At 41.8% G+C, this 18,899-nt stretch overlaps 1 protein-coding gene across 10 annotated transcripts in view; it reads left to right on the top strand.

Moving 5' to 3' along the window:
- The window catches only part of TLN2 (talin 2), a 495,231-nt gene that overhangs the window by 284,577 nt on the left and 191,755 nt on the right, over positions 1 to 18,899 (top strand). For all 10 annotated transcript variants that reach the window (XM_024997998.2, XM_024998001.2, XM_024997999.2 and 7 more), the window contains 6 exons: positions 123 to 294; positions 2,790 to 2,887; positions 4,370 to 4,499; positions 5,383 to 5,535; positions 7,302 to 7,444; positions 9,027 to 9,154. In XM_024997998.2, coding sequence (XP_024853766.1) covers positions 159 to 294; positions 2,790 to 2,887; positions 4,370 to 4,499; positions 5,383 to 5,535; positions 7,302 to 7,444; positions 9,027 to 9,154 — 788 coding nt within the window. In that variant the 5' untranslated portion in view covers positions 123 to 158. The remainder of the gene's footprint in view (positions 1 to 122; positions 295 to 2,789; positions 2,888 to 4,369; positions 4,500 to 5,382; positions 5,536 to 7,301; positions 7,445 to 9,026; positions 9,155 to 18,899) is intronic.

The following is an 18,899-nucleotide window of genomic DNA, read 5'->3' as shown; positions in this document are numbered from 1 at the left end:
TTTGTCCAAAGCCTCTTTAATTGCCATTTTTTTCTTTTTCGATTTTTAAAGCTGATTCAGAGTGTAACTTTTTTTTGGCCAGGTGTCATGAATGTCACGCTTTGCCCCTTTGTGTTTTCCAGGCACTCTAAGTGAGGGTCCTCAAATCTCCTGGGAAAATGGTGGCTCTGTCTTTAAAGATTTGTGTCCGCCACTGCAATGTGGTCAAGACCATGCAGTTTGAGCCATCAACGGCTGTGTACGATGCGTGTCGAGTCATTCGAGAAAGGGTACCCGAGGCGCAAACTGGCCAAGGTAGGTCATTGGTTATTTGCTGGCTGCTTGAAGTGTGTTTGTATATTTTACCCTGGTAGCTAAGGAAACAGAGGCTCTGCATATGTGCACAGGTCAGCTAGTGTATATGTTTCGAATGAAATTCTTATCCTGGACCTTACTCGCCTCGTATGTAAAACTTGTAATGACATCATTGTAGTTCTGCCAGTGAACCAGCATCATCATCATGTCCCTTTCATACTTCAGCAACGTGTTCTGCAGTTTACAAATCACTTTTTGGTATAAAGGCCTATAGAGTACAGATGAAGTTGCTCAAACAGTTATTGCTTTTGTGTATCCTGAGCCCTGTTTCACTGTTTCTACTGCCAGCAGCCTGAAGAAGACTGGAACTGCCATAAGGACCCAGGGCAAGCGTCATATTTCAAGTACTTTGCAGGGGCTTCTAATCTTTATCTCAAACCTTAAAAAAAAATTGTGATACATGTTTTGCTTAATGTTTGGTTAAACCACTGGCCACAGTTAATCTGAGTTTAAACAAGTCAGTCATACAAGTTTATTTTCCATTTCCCTTTGTCTTCTCTCTACATTTCCTTCCTTTATTTAGTGTTTGACTGATGCATAAGAAATTGAGGTTACTCCTGAATTCATAAGCCTTTAGTGTGAAAATGGAATAAAACTTTCCTTGAAAATTGGAATCATAAAAATCAAACATTCAAAGACAGTTATTGTTAGGCATGGGTCTTCATGAAAAGTTCTGTTACTCTCAAAACCACGAATCTTTTGGTCCAAAAGCAATGTCTATATTATTCAAAACACAATCTATAATAATAATCTATATTATTCAAAACAATCTGTTATTTCTAGATTAACCCACCCTCCCCCCACCCAAAAAAAAAATTGCCCAGGTTCCCAAGTTCTGGTTATCCAATCATATCTGATGTTTTTACTTTTCTGTTACTGTTTATTCTCAGACTTTTTTAAACTTTGTTTGAGTTGGATTGCTCAAAAGCTCTGGTGGAGATACAAACCTTTACAGATCTTGAAGTTGTTTTTCTAAGAAACAACAGGAGCTCTGGCCCTCATCTGGGTCTCAGAGGTTTCCTTGAATCACATTTAGGAAGAGACAAATCTTGAGACAGGAAATGATACCGCTTTCCTCCTGCCTCCACCATCTTGTACTTCCTGGGTTCAGTTCAGTTCAGTTGCTCAGTCGTGTCCGACTCTTTGCGACCCCATGAATTGCAGCACGCCAGGCCTCCCTGTCCATCACCAACTCCCGGAGTTCACTCAAACTCACGTCCATCGAGTCGGTGATGCTATCCAGCCATCTCATCCTCTGTCGTCCCCTTCTCCTCCTGCCTCTAATCCCTCCCAGCATCAGAGTCTTTTCCAATGAGTCAGCTCTTTGCATGAGGTGGCCAAAGTATTGGAGTTTCAGCTTTAGCATCAGTCCTTCCAATGAACACCCAGGACTGATCTCCTTTAGGATGGACTGGTTGGACCTCCTTGCAGTCCAAGGGACTCTCAAGAGTCTTCTTCAACACCACAGTTCAAAAGCATCAATTCTTTGGCACTCAGCTTTCTTCACAGTCCAACTCTCACACCCATACATGACCACAGGAAAAACCATAGCCTTAGCTAGACAGACCTTTGTTGGCAAAGTAATGTCTCTGCTTTTGAGACAGGAAATGATACCGCTTTCCTCCTGCCTCCACCATCTTGTACTTCCTGGGTTAGATTAAGGGATTTCTGTGAAGAACACAGGGTTTAACTCTCCGACTTTACTCTTAATTTGATGGTATGGGGAGCAGAGACTTCACGTCATGGGAACTCTTTTACTTTGTAACGCCATGTGGGGGTGATGGAAGGATCATGCCAAGTATAAAGTCTCCATCAGCCCCTCTTTACCTGGGTGGCCTTGGACTCAAGTGATCATTTCCATGGTCTCTCATGAGTTCTTGGCCTGACTTTTAAAGCACCTGAAAGAAAGTGAAAGTGAAGTCGCTCAGTCGTGTCCGACTCTTTGCGACCACATGGACTGTAGCCTACCAAGCTCGTCCATCCATGGGATTTTCTAGGCAAGAATACTGGAGTGGGCTGCCATTTCCTTCTCCACCCAGGGATTGAAACCGGGTCTCCCGCATTGTAGGCAGACGCTTTACTGTCTGAGCCACCAGGGAAGTCCAGAAGCACATGGTAGGAAACAAAAGCCCAGTTCAGTAACAAGAAATTTAGACTGCTTTGTTTCTGGTGTTTCCCTAAACCTTAGACACACCTACTGCCCACTGGGTTTAAGAAATCTGAACCTCGTATGTGGGTGCTGGTTTTGCAGCTCAGCTCTTATTCTTCTCAATCTGTTTTAGTCCCAGTGGCTGCTCATGTTTGGAGAATGAAGTATTTCTCTGGTGAAGGAGCCCACCTCCCATCCTGCCAAGTCAGCAGATTCAAGGGCCTGGAAGTCAGTGATGGGTTCATCATCACTTTGCCTTTTATTTTTCCTTCTGTTTTCCCTCCAGCGTCTGACTATGGGCTATTTCTCTCGGATGAAGACCCCAGGAAAGGAATTTGGCTGGAAGCAGGCAGAACACTGGATTACTACATGTTGAGAAATGGGGTATGCTGTTGATCTTCCTTTGAGTTTTCATCACTTTCTTCCTAGGCCTTCCATAGAAGCCAACATGATTATGCTTCAAAGAAAAGGAGAGATTGGAAAATCTGTTTTGATTTCAGAGCATTGTTTAATAGTTTTGATGTAATGTATTTTGTAAAGTCTGTCCAGGTTAGTGATAGGAAATATCAACAGTCCAAATTCTTGAGACTTCGCAGAGTAATTAAAGCAGCATGAGGCTACGGTTTTAAGCTCTTTCGACATGCTGCTGCTGGGCCATGGTAGTTATGACGTAGAGCATCTTCCTCTACGTATGTAGGACGTCCCCTGGTGACTGGTGATAGAAAGTAAGGATCCAGAGGGAACAAAAAAGTTGTTCATTCTGTCTGTCAAGCTATCAGTCTATCTACAGTCCTAAAGATTGTCAGAGGTTAAATCATAACCAGTGTTTTGCTTTTATAAAAAGTTCATATTAGCTGTGTTTAATCACTATCAGTAATATTAACAACAAAAATGGTTGTGTTGTGGAAGTAGGAAGAAATAATGAGTAAAAAATAATGAGTAACAGGAAACCATATTCAGTATCATATAATAACGTATAATGGAAGATGCCCTGAAAAAATGTACGTTTGTAACTGAATCGCTTTGCTGTATACCTGAAACGAATACAATGTGTAAATCAACTATACTTCAATTTTTTTTTAAATGTGTTATATTCTGTTCAACTTAACTTCTGAGATATACTGGGTTTTGATGTACAGAATAGACGTATCAGATTAGTCAGTATTCCATAAATGAGAGTGAAGTGTGAGGCGCCGGTTAATTTTCCTTCCATAGTTCTATTTTTAAGAAGTGTAGTAAAAGAGAAATCTCTTATTTAGACATAACTCTCAAACTTATTACCTTTTTGGTTTTGCCATTATCGTGAAAACCACTTTTTTGGTGATATACCATTAAATGAAGAATTATGGGGGCATTATTTATGTCTTTTATAACATATATATATATACAAATTTCTTACTACTGTGTAAGAGACCATTGGAGAAGCACAATCTTTTCAAAAAACAAGTAGGCATTTTCCTTTGTTAATTCTCATTACAGCAGATCATTCTCAGCTTTTCAGAAGGATATATGTTACTTTGACTTTATAGAGGTTAGTTTTCAGTAACTGTGAGCTATAAGTAGTACTTCTGGGGGTGCAATTTTACTATCAGATTTTTTTTTTTTTAACTTTACATAATTGTATTAGTTTTGCCAAATATCGAAATGAATCCACCACAGGTATACATGTATACTATCAGATTTTAAAGAAATCTTTATGTAAGCAGTTTAGCACTGGAGGTTCTGTATTAGTGGCAAAAATCTTGTGAAAAATTAGAAGGAGGGAATCAGAGGGAGCTAGGGAAAATTCTTTTATTAAAGAGAAGTGTCCAGGTTTATTAACTAATTTCCCAGGCAACATGAAATGTTTACATGATTTTGCTCTAGGATATTTTGGAATATAAAAAGAAACAGAGACCTCAGAAAATTCGGATGCTTGATGGATCTGTGAAAACGGTGATGGTGGACGACTCCAAGACAGTCGGGGAACTCCTGGTTACTATCTGCAGCAGGATAGGTGAGTGTTCACATGCCAAGCTTCTGGATTTGGCTTTGTTGTTAATAACATGCTTCTCCTTTTTACACCCACTTTGGGTGTCTGGGCAATTTTGAACATACCATAACTCATTGACTTTGGCGCAATCCCAAGAGAGTGTGTTCATTTTCCTGATTAGCAAACCGGCTAACTGGTATTGTAAACACTTAAGCGTCTCTCTGAGTCACAAGTGAGAGCTTTTATTTCCCTTTCAAAATTAAATGAATTCTCAAATTGAAAATAATGTTTTTGAAATCATATGGTTCAGGCTCCCATCCATGACTGGGAGATTCTGTCTAAGCATCACTGACCCCCATTACCTCCTGAAGACTCATGGGGCCAACCTATACAATCGTATTAGACATTGCCCCCCCACCATGCTTCTATTTGTCTCCTCAAAGAACAAGTCTGTCTCCTTTCTATTGGGTTGGCCAAAATGTTCGTTTGGTTTTTGGTAACGTCTTACAGATGTTGCAATATATGAACCCGCTTGAATATTTGAAGAAAGTGGCCTTTCCTGTCTTATTTTTCTCATAATGAAAATGAAGCCCAGGTCCTTCAGACACTGCTTGTTTGACATTGTCTTACCTTCCTCTGTTCTATTTCTATTTTGTTCTTATTACTCAAAAATTACTCAGGAGACTTTAGCATGACGTTGGAATGTGACTTACCTAGTGGAGGACCCTCCTTTGTGGCCAGTTACTTGATGCATGCTCCCTGGAGTGACCCTGACCTTCCCCCTTGGCAAGGCTTCTTTCTGTCCTTCATCCCCAGGGACTCCTTGGAGTATTATGGGCCCCAGGACGAAAGGGACTGATGGCAATGCGGTCACTAATCTAACTGATAAACTCATTGATAATTTTAGGAATTACAAACTATGAAGAATACTCTTTAATCCAAGAAACAATTGAAGAAAAGAAAGAAGAAGGGACGGGTACGCTAAAAAAAGACAGGACACTGTTAAGAGATGAGAGGAAGATGGAGAAGCTGAAGGCCAAGCTTCACACGGATGACGACTGTGAGTGTCCAGGGAGGAAGTGTGATGTGGGCACATGGGCTGCCCGCCTCTCTCCTCTCCCATAATTTGTATGGTCTAGACAGGGGTCTTTATTCCTTTGTTTTATTTCATCTATGAACATTTGGGTCTGTGTCACTAAAAGAAAAAGACCCTTACGGGGGAAAAAAGTGATAATAGCATTTCACACCTAAAAGGTAATCTTTTAATGTCAAATACATGCATCATGTTTACAGTTTCTCCATTGCCTTTTAAAAAAAGCTTTTTTGTTAGCAAATAAGCTTGGATGAAAGGCTGCTTAACTCTTTTAGTCCCAAGCTTTCTCTCCATCTCTCTCTCTCTCTTTTTTTTTTTTTTTTGCCTTGTAATTATTGAGGGGAGAACCCTGGATTGTTACTTGTATACAATTTTCTATATTCTGGATTTTGTTAGATGCCTGTGGTGTCATCTAACATGTTCATATGTCCCTTTTAATTCCTGAGTTCTGGAGGCTTGATCAGATACGTGTATCCGTGTTTAAGAATAGCGACTCCTATGTGGTACGTCCATTGGGAAGCTGAATTTGATTGTTTCCTTTTTGTGACATTAACAGCCTTGGATGACTATTGCCTCCATCCATTATTTCCTTAGGGGTTACAAAATAGTAATATAATTCCACCACAGGAAAATCCTTTTCTATGGCTACAGAGTTAATATACAGAAAAACAAGTATGTGTGCACCACGTGTCCCCAAAGCCTGTGTTTTGTGCACTGGCTGACACCACCCCCAACACCTTCCCAGAAGGACCATATTTTATGCACATTTCACTCAGACCTTCCCAACTTCTTACTTTCTTTCACTGTTCTTTCTCTTGCTGTTGCATTGGGAAGATGTCATCCTTGTCCTTATGTTCGTTGGTCTTCAGTGGGGCTTTCATTTCCTCTGACCCTTTTTCCAATCTCTCTCTCTTTTTTTTCTTTTCTTTTTACCTCATTCGATTTCCAATTGCATGCTTCTTTCCAAGTGAGACCTTGGTAGACAAATCCTGAAGATTATGTTGTGCATGATGCTCTCCCGGCTAGTGTGGGAGAGGAGGTCCATTCAGTACATTCCCTGTGCTAAAGTCAAGGCTTGTCAATAAATACTTGCTCTCAGTATGTGTGTGTGTGTTAAGCCTGGGGAGGAGTGTAGGAATGAGAGCTGTGGGAAGTACAGAGCAACGATCCATCCCCATGCATCTAGGTATCAGGCCAGTATTTTCTAAATGAGTGAGATTACTGGTGGGCCATGTGCAGGGTTCTCCCCTCCCCTGCCCCTCAGTGTCCTGTCCTCTCCTGGTCCCAATTACTTCCAGTTTCCTCCTCTTTTCTGCCTAAGGTCAAGGGTAGCAACTCATTATGCTCAGAGTTTATAAATTATTTCTCCTGATCAGAGTAAAGGCCAGTCTTGACTTAAAAGAAAATGCAGACTTGATTGTCTCGGCTTAAAGCATTGTTTTCCTTGTTTCTTCCTCCACCCAAGGAATGGGCATATTATAAATTCATTGTAGGGTTTTACTAACTTAAGAAGAGCTGTGAACTTCTCTGTCATTTGCTTTTTCATATGTCATGTAGTAAGCATCCAATTACTTTGCCAAGTTAAAGAGCTCAGATTTAATCTAAGAAGCAACTATAACTGAATATGAGCATTTTAAAAATCCACGTCTGCATCATGCTGCTGTTTTGGTTAATCCCCTTGAACTAAGAGGAAAAGTAGACACAGTTCTTTCATATGTCATCTTGCATTGCAGTAAATTGGCTGGATCACAGTCGAACATTCAGAGAACAAGGAGTAGATGAAAATGAAACACTGCTGCTTAGACGGAAGTTCTTTTACTCTGATCAGAATGTGGACTCAAGAGACCCCGTGCAGCTGAACTTGCTCTATGTTCAGGTACAGTATCGAACGCTCAGACCCCGAGGTTGGTGAGCTTTCCAGAACTCCGGCTGTGGCTGGTGGAGGGCAGGAACTGGGCTCTGGTTCTTGCCGTGTCTGTGACGTTCTCTTTTCAATCATGTTGAGCTGTGGTGCAGGTTGACGTCCACTGTGTGCTGCCGGCCATCCTGAGAGGGGCTTTGGTTGGCTTCCCATCGGGGGTCCTGGTAGCCACTGCTGTCTCTCTCTGTCTTCTGGCTTTGCAGGAAATACTCACCATTCACATGTACTACTGCTTTCTTAGCTCACATCTAGAAAACAAGGATGGATATTGGTCAGAAAATCAGTATTTCTCATTAACTGAAAGATATTCTCTCAATAACATTTAAAATTTTTGCCATTAAGCAATTGTTTAAACTCAGATGAATCATTCAATTTATCTGAGTTGCAGTTACCCAGTACGTAAGATGTGGGCTTTGACTAGACAGTCCCAAAGACTTCTGTTGGCCCAAGGAAAACATCTTCCTTCCTCTCTTACTTCTTTCATTCTTCCCTGTATTCCTTCCCTTTCCTCTCCTTTTACTTATCAACCTATTGGCTCTTAGCAATAATGTGGGAGGGGGAGGGTCAGCAAAATGCAGCCACGGTGTCACCTGTGTTTATAAATATTAAAGTTTTATTGGAACCACATCTCATTTGTTTACATATTGCACACTGGTAAATCCCCTTCTTTATCACATAATTGTCTACGTATTGTCAGTGGCCGCACTCGCATTCTGACGGCAGAGTTCATGGCCCAGAAGATGTAATTTGTTTACTCTCCGGCATTTTACAGGAAAATTTTGCTGGCCCCCAAGTTAGCAGATGGAGGAAGGACTTGGAGAAATGAGGCTGGTAGGCCAGAGGGAGAGAGAGATCCAGACAATAAGAAAATGCTTGTTGGTTTAAGGCTCAGGGCCACAGGTCAGAGTGTACATCTGAAAGTGTTCTGGGGGTCATTTAACTAGAGAAAGGAAAGACAATAAATAGCAACACAAGTGAGGGGGTCAGGAAACAGGAGAAAGACTTCAAGTGCAGTGCCTTCCTGATTCCTGGACTGTGTATTTGCTTATCATTTCACCCAGATGTCTGCAGTACTGAGTGCTTGTCTGTTCTGTTTATCTTGGGGTGGGGATTGGGTTGATTTTTACTTCTAGGTAATTTTTCTATTAACTTTATCACTTAGGGTCATAAAAATCTATTGCATTTCTGTCCTCTATGAATCTGGTCATTATACAAGGACTTCCCTTGGCCCCTTTATTTTTCACAATCACTTCTACCTCCCTAGATTGCACTCAAGCTTTAGTTTTAATATACTGGGCATTGCTGATGCCTTCCATCCATAGGCAATTTGGGCACGGACTTGTTTTCCCTTTGCATTAGTTCTGTGACGCTACAGTCACTCACAGCGTCCCGAATGAATGCCTCACTCTGGCTTGGCTGGCACGCTTCCCCTCATCTCCCCAGAGAGGGTAGGCTTGGGTGCCAGGAACATGGAACTGGAGAAATCGTGTTGGTCCCCCCAAGCTCCTGATGCTTTTTGCTTCCTCTTGTGTTGCAGGCTCGGGATGATATCCTGAATGGCTCCCACCCTGTCTCCTTCGAGAAAGCATGTGAGTTTGGTGGATTTCAAGCCCAGATTCAATTCGGACCTCATGTGGAGCATAAACACAAGCCTGGATTCTTAGAGTAAATGACCATTTGGTTTTTCTTTTTTCTGTTGTTTTCACTATTTATTTTTGAGCTTGTTATGCAGCGTACACACTGTAGGTTTGGTCAGTTGTGAGACTGTTAGTTTTTACTTGATTCAATATATGATGACATTTGTGGAGAAAGCAAGGGGCCTCGAAATTCAGTGTTGGGATGACTATGAAGAGGGCTTTTTCCACTTTTGGGCAGGGTGTGTTTTCCTCTGGACCACAGGGTCTGCGGTACCCCTCCAAGCTACTGTCTCAGGCAGTGGTCCCCAGCCTTTTGGCACCTGGGGCCAATTTCATGGCAGATAATTTTCCCAGGAACAGAGTGGTAGGGGATGGCTTCAGGATGCTTCAGACACTTTACATTTATTGTGTACTTTATTTCTATTATATTACATTGTGATGCATGAGAATTTAATATGGGAATCAGCCATTGCTGATCTGACAGGAGATGGAGCTCAGACGGAAATGGCAGCCATAGGGAGCAGCTATAAATACAGATGAAGCTTTGCTCACTCAGCACTCACCTCCTGCTATGCAGCCCAGTTCCTAACAGGCCATGGACCCAGTACCAGAGGTTGGGGACCCCTGATCCAGGTTATCTCTGGAACTGAGATACTCGCTTTTCCCATCTTCTGAAATCTCTGCTCTTTAGAATATTCTTCATATGGGGCAGCATTTTGTCATGTTGCATTTCTTTTAAAGACTTCAGTATTAGAGCAACAGAGTATAAAAGAGAGAGTTTCACATCATTTAGTATAATTTAGTGAAATTGTCACTGCTCTGAAAAAGTGTGATGTATACATTTTTAAATACTGGCTCTACACTTCCCACCCATCTGGTCTTTGGTTTGATTTTATGAAATGATGGGGGTGATTTTTCTGGTTCAGTACTTACGGGTTCAAGAGAAAGCTAACCCTCCAGATTCATCACTAAGATTCGTCACTGAACATGGGCCTTAGGAACTGGGTTTCCTAGAGATGTCCAGCAGACAAGCCTCACCATTTGTAGGCAGCTGTTTGTCAGAGGTCATCTTCCCCTCTGGTTTGGCCTGGGCTTCTCCAAGGATTTTGTCTCTTTCTTTCTCTGATAATATTTCTTTCCTTTATCTAGTTTCCCCCACTTGTTCTTTCTCTCTTCCACTTCCTCTTAGATCCAATGAAATATTTGGCTGAGCCAAAAATATCACTACAGGAAGTCTTAACCTGGTCAAAATCATGCTCTCACGTAGAGTGCAGCTTTTGCAGAGGCTTTGCAAGTGGGGACCTGACAGGAATGCTGACCGGAGTGGGCAGGCGTCATCTTTTCTATAGGATACACCAATGTGAGGTGCATTAAGTAGGTCATTCATCATATTGTATCTGAGTCTATTGAAAGGAGACAATAACAACTGCTTATTTGGCTCCTGACCTCACTTTTGCTTTGGTGGAAAGTAATTGGGACCAGCACGTGCCCTGAGGTAAAAAGGAAATCAGACTTCTCTCCGGGTGGCAGAGAATGCCTGGGCCGTGTGCTGTTGGGTCTAAACTGAGTTGTTATTAAAAAAAAAAAACCTCTGCCCTTGGGTTGATGAATCCCAGGGAGCCCTTCCAAAGTGATGCTTTGTCCTACAGTATTCCATATAGCAACCTTGAGTTTGAGACTAGCTCTAGGCAGGTCCTGTCGTTAAGTTTATTCTGCATCCTCCAAATGAGTCATTTGGCCAAGTTCCTCAGGGCCACTTGTATCCAGTTGGTCTGACTTCCTTCCTGCAGGAGCCTTGGAAATTTGCCTTTCTCTGTTCTTATACCCCAGATGCCTTCCAGTAACTGAAAGCACATGAGCTTTTAGTTACTCTCACCTTCCTGGATTCTGCCCTCACAGTTGGTCCCTCAGATACATTTGGTATCATAAACCTATGGATTATGGCCACGGAAACTGACAGCACAAAGAACTAATTAAGCCCCGGAGGGAGGAAATGTATTTTGTTTCTTTGAGTGACTGATGAAGCATGGGAGAAAGTGAAGAGATTTGTGAACCAAAAAGTTTTACGTTTAGTTTTTAAGCCTTCATACCTGTGAGCCTGTGTGGCCCTGATCAGAAGGTGATCCAAATTCAGCCTTGCATTGGGTACCTGAAATGATGCTACCCTGGTCATTTTATTTATGCCTTTTCTCTGGAGCTTTTGGATAGATAATCCTCAGGGCCTCCTTGTGAATTGAACAAGCAGTATATTTTTATGCTATGGATGCAGAAGAAGCAGCAGAGAGGAGAAGTGGCTTGTTCGTGGTTACATAGACTTTTTCTGCAGGTAGCTTCTGACTCGTCACATTGGGATTTACATTTTTTACAAACAGATGTCTACTTGGAGGGCAAAGTTGCCCCCTTCACTGGTCTCCCAGTATGCAGCAAGATTAGGAAAGTACTTTAAAATGTGATCGCAGGATTCTTTGGCTTCCGCTCTGTTGTGCCTATTACATCCCAGTGAGTGTCATCACACCACCGACTGCTTGTGTGTGGATTACGTGCAGTATCAGCATGCTGGTATTGCTCACACACTGTCTCCTGGGACTTATGGGCACACCTACACTCTATTAAAGACGTGCCTTCTCTTAGTAATGTGAGGTCACCAAGGTTAAGCACTTGTGTTCAACTTTCTTGTTTCTGAGATTATGGTATAAAGCTCAGGACTCTAATGGTATATGTATCCTTACTCGGGTTCCAGATTAAAATAAGCTTATGTGCCTCATAGAAATTATTTTTCTTATTAATTTGATTTACTCTTTAATTAGGCCAAGTTTAGTCTAGGTAATGAGGCATTTTTATTTAATGTAGATGTTTAATTGTGTATATTATTGCACATACATTACAGGTAAAAACTTGCCTGAGAATATTCATCTCCTTTTAAACAAAACAGCGAGGTCACAGTTCCCTGACTGTATGTTGGATAGTCTGAGACCTTTCAGGGTTAGGGTCCCTGTGCTGACCCTGGTGACAAACCATGTCTGCTAGTCTTTGTTTTTCACCATCTTGCTGTCATATATACTGTTGGCTTTGAACAGTTCACAGTTAAAAAAAAATAAAAGATTGGCCTTGTCACACAGCCTGGTTGAAGATAAAGCCAGGCAGAGATTTTACTCACACAGCTTTTGGGTAAGGTACATGGAGGGATGTTTAATGACTTTAATTCCTTTCTTTTTAACTTTTAACGATAAAATTAATTTTCTTTTAATTTTTTGAAAATTTGTGTAGCACTTGTGCTCAGAGTCAGCATACTATGGACCTTTTTTAAAAAAAAAAAAGCTTTATTGAGGAATAATCGACAACTATGTATATTTTAAAGTATGCAACTTGATGATATGATGTCCATATACATGTAGAATGATTACCAAGATCAAAATAACTAACATCCGTTACCTCACATTGTGTTGTGTCTGTGTGTGTGTGTTGAGAATGCTTATCGACTCAGCAACTTTGAAGTACACTGAACCATGTTATTAACTGTAGTTGTAATGCTGTGTGCCAGATTCTTACTGTAAATTTCATACACTTTGACCTGTATTATGCAGTTTACCTCTCTCCCCCAGCCCTCACATCCACCCTTTCTATCTTCTGTTTCTGTGAGAATGGCTTAAGAAAGAACTCTGCATGTAAGTGATACCATATAGTTTCGGTCATTCTCTGTCTGGCTATGTCACTTAGCATATTGCCCTCCGAGTTCACCTGTGTTGTCACAAATGGCAGGGTTTCCTTTTTTCCTACGGTGGAAAATATTTCATTGTATATATCTACCACACATGTTCTTTACCCATTCATCCATCAAGGGGCATTTACGTTGTCTCCCTATCTTGGCTATTCCAAATAATACTGCAGTGAACATGGGTTGCAGACCCTGACTTCAGTTTCCTTGGATATACACCAATGAGCGAGATTGCTGGATCATACGGTAGTTACTATGCACCTTTTTATGAGTTTTGGGGTTTGTTTGTTTTTTTCACCTTTCTTAAGACCCCTTAATGATTTCTGTACTCAGAAGCACCTTAGTGAAGGTGCTTATTGAGAAAAATGAAAATCAGAGACTAAACAATTCTCAGAGTTTTCAGGAATTTCAGAATTATTTAGTGTCCCCCAGCTGCTCTATTGTTGGGAAAATGGGTGCAAGAGAAACAGGGAATTTCAGAGACACAAATTTAGTGGACTAATTTAACGTACCTTCCTCAGGAAGTGATAAGTAGAACAAGATCAAAATAATACAAAGAAAATGTTTTAGTCAAGAGAATGAAATAGAAATTCAGAGAGAATCAACAGAACCCGAAGCTGCCTGTCTGAAAAAATTAATAAAATGTATAACTCTCTGGTAGATTTGGTCAAGTAAAACAAAAGAAGAAAGAGGCAAAAATAATCATTAGTAATGAATTATAGGGGAAGAACTTCAGATAAGGATTTTAAAAATCATAAGAAAATGAAATGGAAATTTGAAGCCCAAAATTGAAGATCTAGACAAAAATGGATAATAAGAAAATCTGGATGGATCTATGATCTTGAAAGAAATAGTCCTCATAATATAAAATAAATGAATCAAAAACAAAACAAAACAAAAAGTAGCTTCACTTTGTTTCAGAGAACAGAAAGAGGAAAAAAAATTCCTCACCTTACCTTGAAGCTAGCAGATCAAATAGCAAAATTGAACTGAATACAGACCAATAAAATTTTAAACTCAATATGGGTCCTACCTAAAATTCATAAAAAATCAGTAAAGTCCAGCATTGCTTCTGTTTATCTGTAACTGCAAGTTATAACTGGTTTCTCTAGGAATGCAAAATTCATTGTTCAATAAATAATTTATTCATGTCTTCTGCCTGGTAAGCTCTACTGCTACTGCTGCTGCTAAGTCACTTCAGTCGTGTCCGACTCAGCGACCCCATGGACTGCAGCCTACCAGGCTCCTCCGCCCATGGGATTTTCCAGGCAAGAGTTCTGGAGTGGGGTGCCGTTGCCTTCTCCGACATTGAGGACAGCAGTGTAAAACAGTCAAACATTCCTTCCCTGATGGAACTTTTGTTCTAGTGTAGAGGGAGATAATAAGTAACAAAGAAGTTACGAAATAAGGAAAGGAAAAAGAAACAACTTCAGGATTAGAAAAATGAAACTGTCAGTTGCAAGTGATAGGCTTATCTACATAGATAATTCACTCAATCTGTGAAGAAATTTATCAGAACTGTTAAGAGAAAAGCAGCTTATCATCACCTAGGTCCAGACAACCATGGTATTCATCTGCAGGACTGAAAAATAAATGTATAGATATGTTTGTATGTGTGAAATATATGGAAGACTCACAACTAATCCCAATTTCTTAGAAAGCTATAGTAATTTAAACACTCTATTATTAACATAGGGTGATGTAAGAGTTCTGAAGGTTGACGAACTTGCCTTGCTGCTGCTAAGTCGCTTCAGTCGTGACCGACTCTGTGCGACCCCATAGACGTCAGCCCACCAGGCTCCCCCGTCCCTGGGATTCTCTGGGCAAGAACACTGGAGTGGGTTGCCATTTCCTTCTCCAATGTGTGAAAGTGAAAAGTGAAAGTGTCTGACTCTTAGCAACCCCGAGGACTGCAGCCTACCAGGCTCCTCCGTCCATGGGATTTGCCAGCAAGAGTACTGGAGTGGGGTGCCATTGCCTTCTCCAGACGAACTTGCCTTAATGAAACTTAAAACAGTAGGCAAAAGACGTTTTCCAAATGGGGCTTTCCAGATGACTCGATGGTGAAGAATCCTGCCAGGACCGGAGATGTGCGTTTGATCTCTGGGTCAGGAAGATGCCTTAGAGAAGGAAATGGCATATTCTGGCCTGGGAAACACTATGGACAGAGGAACCTGATTGGCTACAGTCCAGGGAATCGCAAGAGTTAAATATGACAGAGTGACTGAGCGCCCTCACTAGGGAAAAAGATCAAGATAATGCACAGGCACTTGAGAGAAGAGGAAATTCAACTTACTTGTAAAGATAGGGAAAGATATTCAGCCTCGTAAGCAATCTAGAATGCAAAATCAATAAGGATATAGCTTTTTCATGCCTCTCAGATGGGCACACATTTTAATGTATGAAGACACCAGAGCACAGAGGAAATGATATTTTATAAGATGAATCTGTTGAATTTAAAAATACAAAGAGAAACAGAATGTATTGTTTATAGACACAAGGAGAGGTAGGAACATAATAAACCATGCATGGAAATTACCTTCAGGAAAATGACTACCTATAGGGTGAGAAAGAAGGATGGTGTGGGACTTCAGCGCAATCTGTAATTTGTTCTTTAAAGCAGAGAAGTAGCAATCATAAAGCGAATATGACAATATGGTAACGTGTATTTATCCTTGATGATTGGTATATAAGTTGAGGTGTATACTTTATACTTCGTGTTTCCACAGTTAATGTCTTTAAAAAGGATAGTTGCTATAGTCTGTGTGAGAGGTGATAAAAGCTTGTAATCACTGAGGCTGGATATATACCACGTAGTAAGGAAAAAATTAAGAGACCTTGGAGGTCAGGCTCAAAGGTTCCGTGACCCTGGATGCCTCGGGGAGAAATGGTGCAGTGGTTGGGTGCAGGCAGGCAGGGGGAACCACCGTCCTCCTTGGTTTCACCCTCGTCCTGTTACCGTGTTCCTTAGGAGTGCTTCACTGAGAAAACACTGCAGCCGGGGTATGAGTCTCTGAGGAAGGCTTCAGAGAGGACCTCGAGATTTTCCCCCACAAACTCAAGATAATTCTACTGTCAACAAACAAAGCCTTTGACACAGTACGAAGTCTTAAGTCAGTTTTTCTCTTGGCATCTGTTCAAACACATATTCCTCCTTTGTAGTTGGCCTTCTGTGTGTGCTTTTGTCAGAATAACTTGGCTGTGGATTCTGTTTTCAAACCCACAGTAAAGCAAGAGTTTCGCCTTTGTATCTCCCCAGCTCTGTCTTACCCCCTCTTCCTCTCCACTGCCCATGCACTGGTTCCTCTGGTTGGCTTTTTAAAATTTTTTTGGAGATAATGCCATTTTATTTATTTATTTGTTTATTTATTTTTATATTTAACTGTAGGATAAGTGCTTTCCAATGTTGTGTTGGTTCCTGCCATTCATCAGCATAAACCAACCATAGATATAGATATGCCCCTCCCTCTTGAACCTGCCTCGCATCCCATCCCTCTAGGTTGCCACAGAGCCCGGTTTGAGCTCCCTGAGTCACACAGCAAATTCCCACTGGCTGTCTATTTTACCTGTGGTAGTGTACATGTTTCCATGCTACTCTCTCCACTTTTCCCTCCCTCTCCTTCCCCACCCGGTGTCCATAAGCCTGCTCTCTGTGTCTGCGTCCCCACTGCTGCCCTGCAGATAGGCTCATCAGTACCTTTTTTCTAGATTCCATATATATGCATTAGTATACGGTATTTGTTTTTCTCTTTCTGACTTACTTCACTCTGTTTAACAGGTTCTAGGTCCATCCACCTCATTAGCACTGACTCAAATGTGGTCCTTTTTGTAGCTGAGAAATATTCCATTGTAAAAATGCACCACAGCTTCTCTATCCATTCATCTGTCGATGGACATTTAGGTTGCTTCCATGTCTTAGCTGTTGTAAATAGTGCTGCAGTGAACACTGAGATACAGGAGTCTTTTTCAGTTATGGTTTTCTCAGGGTATATGCCCAGGAGTGCTGTTGTTCAGTTACGTGGTAGTTTTATTCCTAGTTTGTTATAGGAATCTCCATACTGTCTTACATAGTGGCTGTAATCAGTTTCCATTCCCACCAGCAGTGCAAGAGGGTTTTTTGTCCCACGCTCCTGACAGCCGGGAGTGCTCCCTTTGGTCTGGGGTGGTGATGACCAGTCAATGTTGCCTTCACTGTTTCCTCCTAGCTTCAGCCTCCTAAGGTTGCTGTCTCCCTCCCTAATGACTTTCAGACTCCATAACTTTCAAACCAGGAACCTCTGCATGTATCTAACCCTAGGCTATCTGTGAGCCTCGGTGGGATTTCCCACCTTTACACTGAAGGGCACTGGGTTTGGTTCAGGAGCACAGAACTGCCGTGTGACTGAGACAGGTCCTCAGCACCTTGCCTGTGCATTCCCCGTGTGATCTTCACTCTCTACTTTTTTGCCACTGTAACTATTTTCCAACTCAACCAGTGTTTTCTTCCGCCTGCTTCATCACTTCAAATTAACCAGGACTTGACCAATATTCTTAAGTCACATTTTCATCTTTGAGTCTGGATTTAAACCCAAGATTTAAATCCAGTGTATCCAACTCCATCATTTAAGCTTTCGGCCCACTAGACCAGTGGGTCCTCTGCCTTTAGCCTATGGCAGGCTCATCCAGCGAAAGTGAAGTTGCTCAGTCGTGTCCGACTTTTTGCGACCCCATGGGCTGTAGCCTACCAGACTCCTCCTTCCATGGGATTCTCCAGGCAAGAGTACTGGAGTGGGTTGCCATTTCCTTCTCCAGGGGATCTTCCTGACCCAGGGATTGAACCCGGGTCTCCCATATTCCAGGCAGACGCTTTAACCTCTGAGCCGCCAGGGAAGCCTCCACCCTGGCTCGTCCAGAGGGCTTGTTAAAACACACTGTTGGGTCTTACCTCAGAGCCTCTTATTCAGTGGGTTTGGCGCAAAGCCTAAAAACTTGGCGCGTGTTATATGTTTTCAGGTGGTACCGATGCTGCTGGTCCTCAGACCACACTTTGAAACTTTATGTGATACCAAATTTGAAATATTATTAGTCATTTGGTGATTCGGCATGGGTTCCGGAAACCTGGGTGTTCTCGTATCCCCGAGTGACACTGTCTCTGCTGCACCTCTGTCATTGTCCCCTCTCCTCTTTAGAGCTCCACTGTGTGCTGGTAGACTTGTTACTGCCCGTTTTTGTTTTTGTTTTTTTTTAAACTCTGGCTGCAATTTGTCTTCATTTGCATGTGGGCTTTCTCTAGCTCTAGATAGCAGGGGCTACTCTTCGTTGCAGGGTGAAGTAGCTTCTCTTGTTGCGGAGCCCGAGCTCTAGGGCTCATGGGTAGTTTTGGCTTGTGGGCTTAGTTTGCTCTGAGCCACATGGGATCTTCCCAGACTAGGGATTGAACCTGTGTCCCCTGCATTGGTAGGCGGATTCTTATCCACTGAGCCACCAGGGAAGCCCTCCTCACTGCTTTATGTTCATATTGTTGCCCTCCTTCCCCAGGAATGAGAGGGCAGCCATTGTTTTCATATAAGCAGCATGATTCCTAGGTGGGAATCTTAAATGTTTCCCAGGTGATAAGACCAGCTAAGAGAGGTAGGAGTTGCCTCTGGTGGTGCAATTTCAAGATGAGAGTTCTGAGACAGGTGAGACGCAGTTTACATTTCCCAAACCATGCTGCCTCCCGTATACTTGTGCACTTTTTTTGAGACCAGAGAACATCTTTAGAATGCCTCTTTTGGAATTACTTATAGAAGCAGCTTACATTTGATATATGAAAATGAAGTTTTAAGTGAGTGTCTGGATTTGACTCCAGACCCTTCTCCCCAAGATGTGTTTATTAAATTCCCCTTCCTTTATTCATTGCCTCTTGGCATCTCTAAAAAATTGACTGCCACCACTATGGTCATTGTTGCCATTATCTGATTGGGTGTTACTGTTTCTTTGTCCCAAGGTTCTCAAATACCTATCATATGGTATGTCTTTTGACCAAAGGGTAACATGGGAAGACCAGAGTGCTAAGTGGCTAAGAGCATGGTCTCTG

This window comes from Bos taurus, chromosome 10, assembly GCF_002263795.3.
Source record: "Bos taurus isolate L1 Dominette 01449 registration number 42190680 breed Hereford chromosome 10, ARS-UCD2.0, whole genome shotgun sequence".
Taxonomy (NCBI): Eukaryota; Metazoa; Chordata; class Mammalia; order Artiodactyla; family Bovidae; genus Bos; species Bos taurus.
The sequence above is the reverse complement of the archived record's forward strand: the minus strand, read 5'-3'. Positions and strand labels throughout refer to the sequence as shown.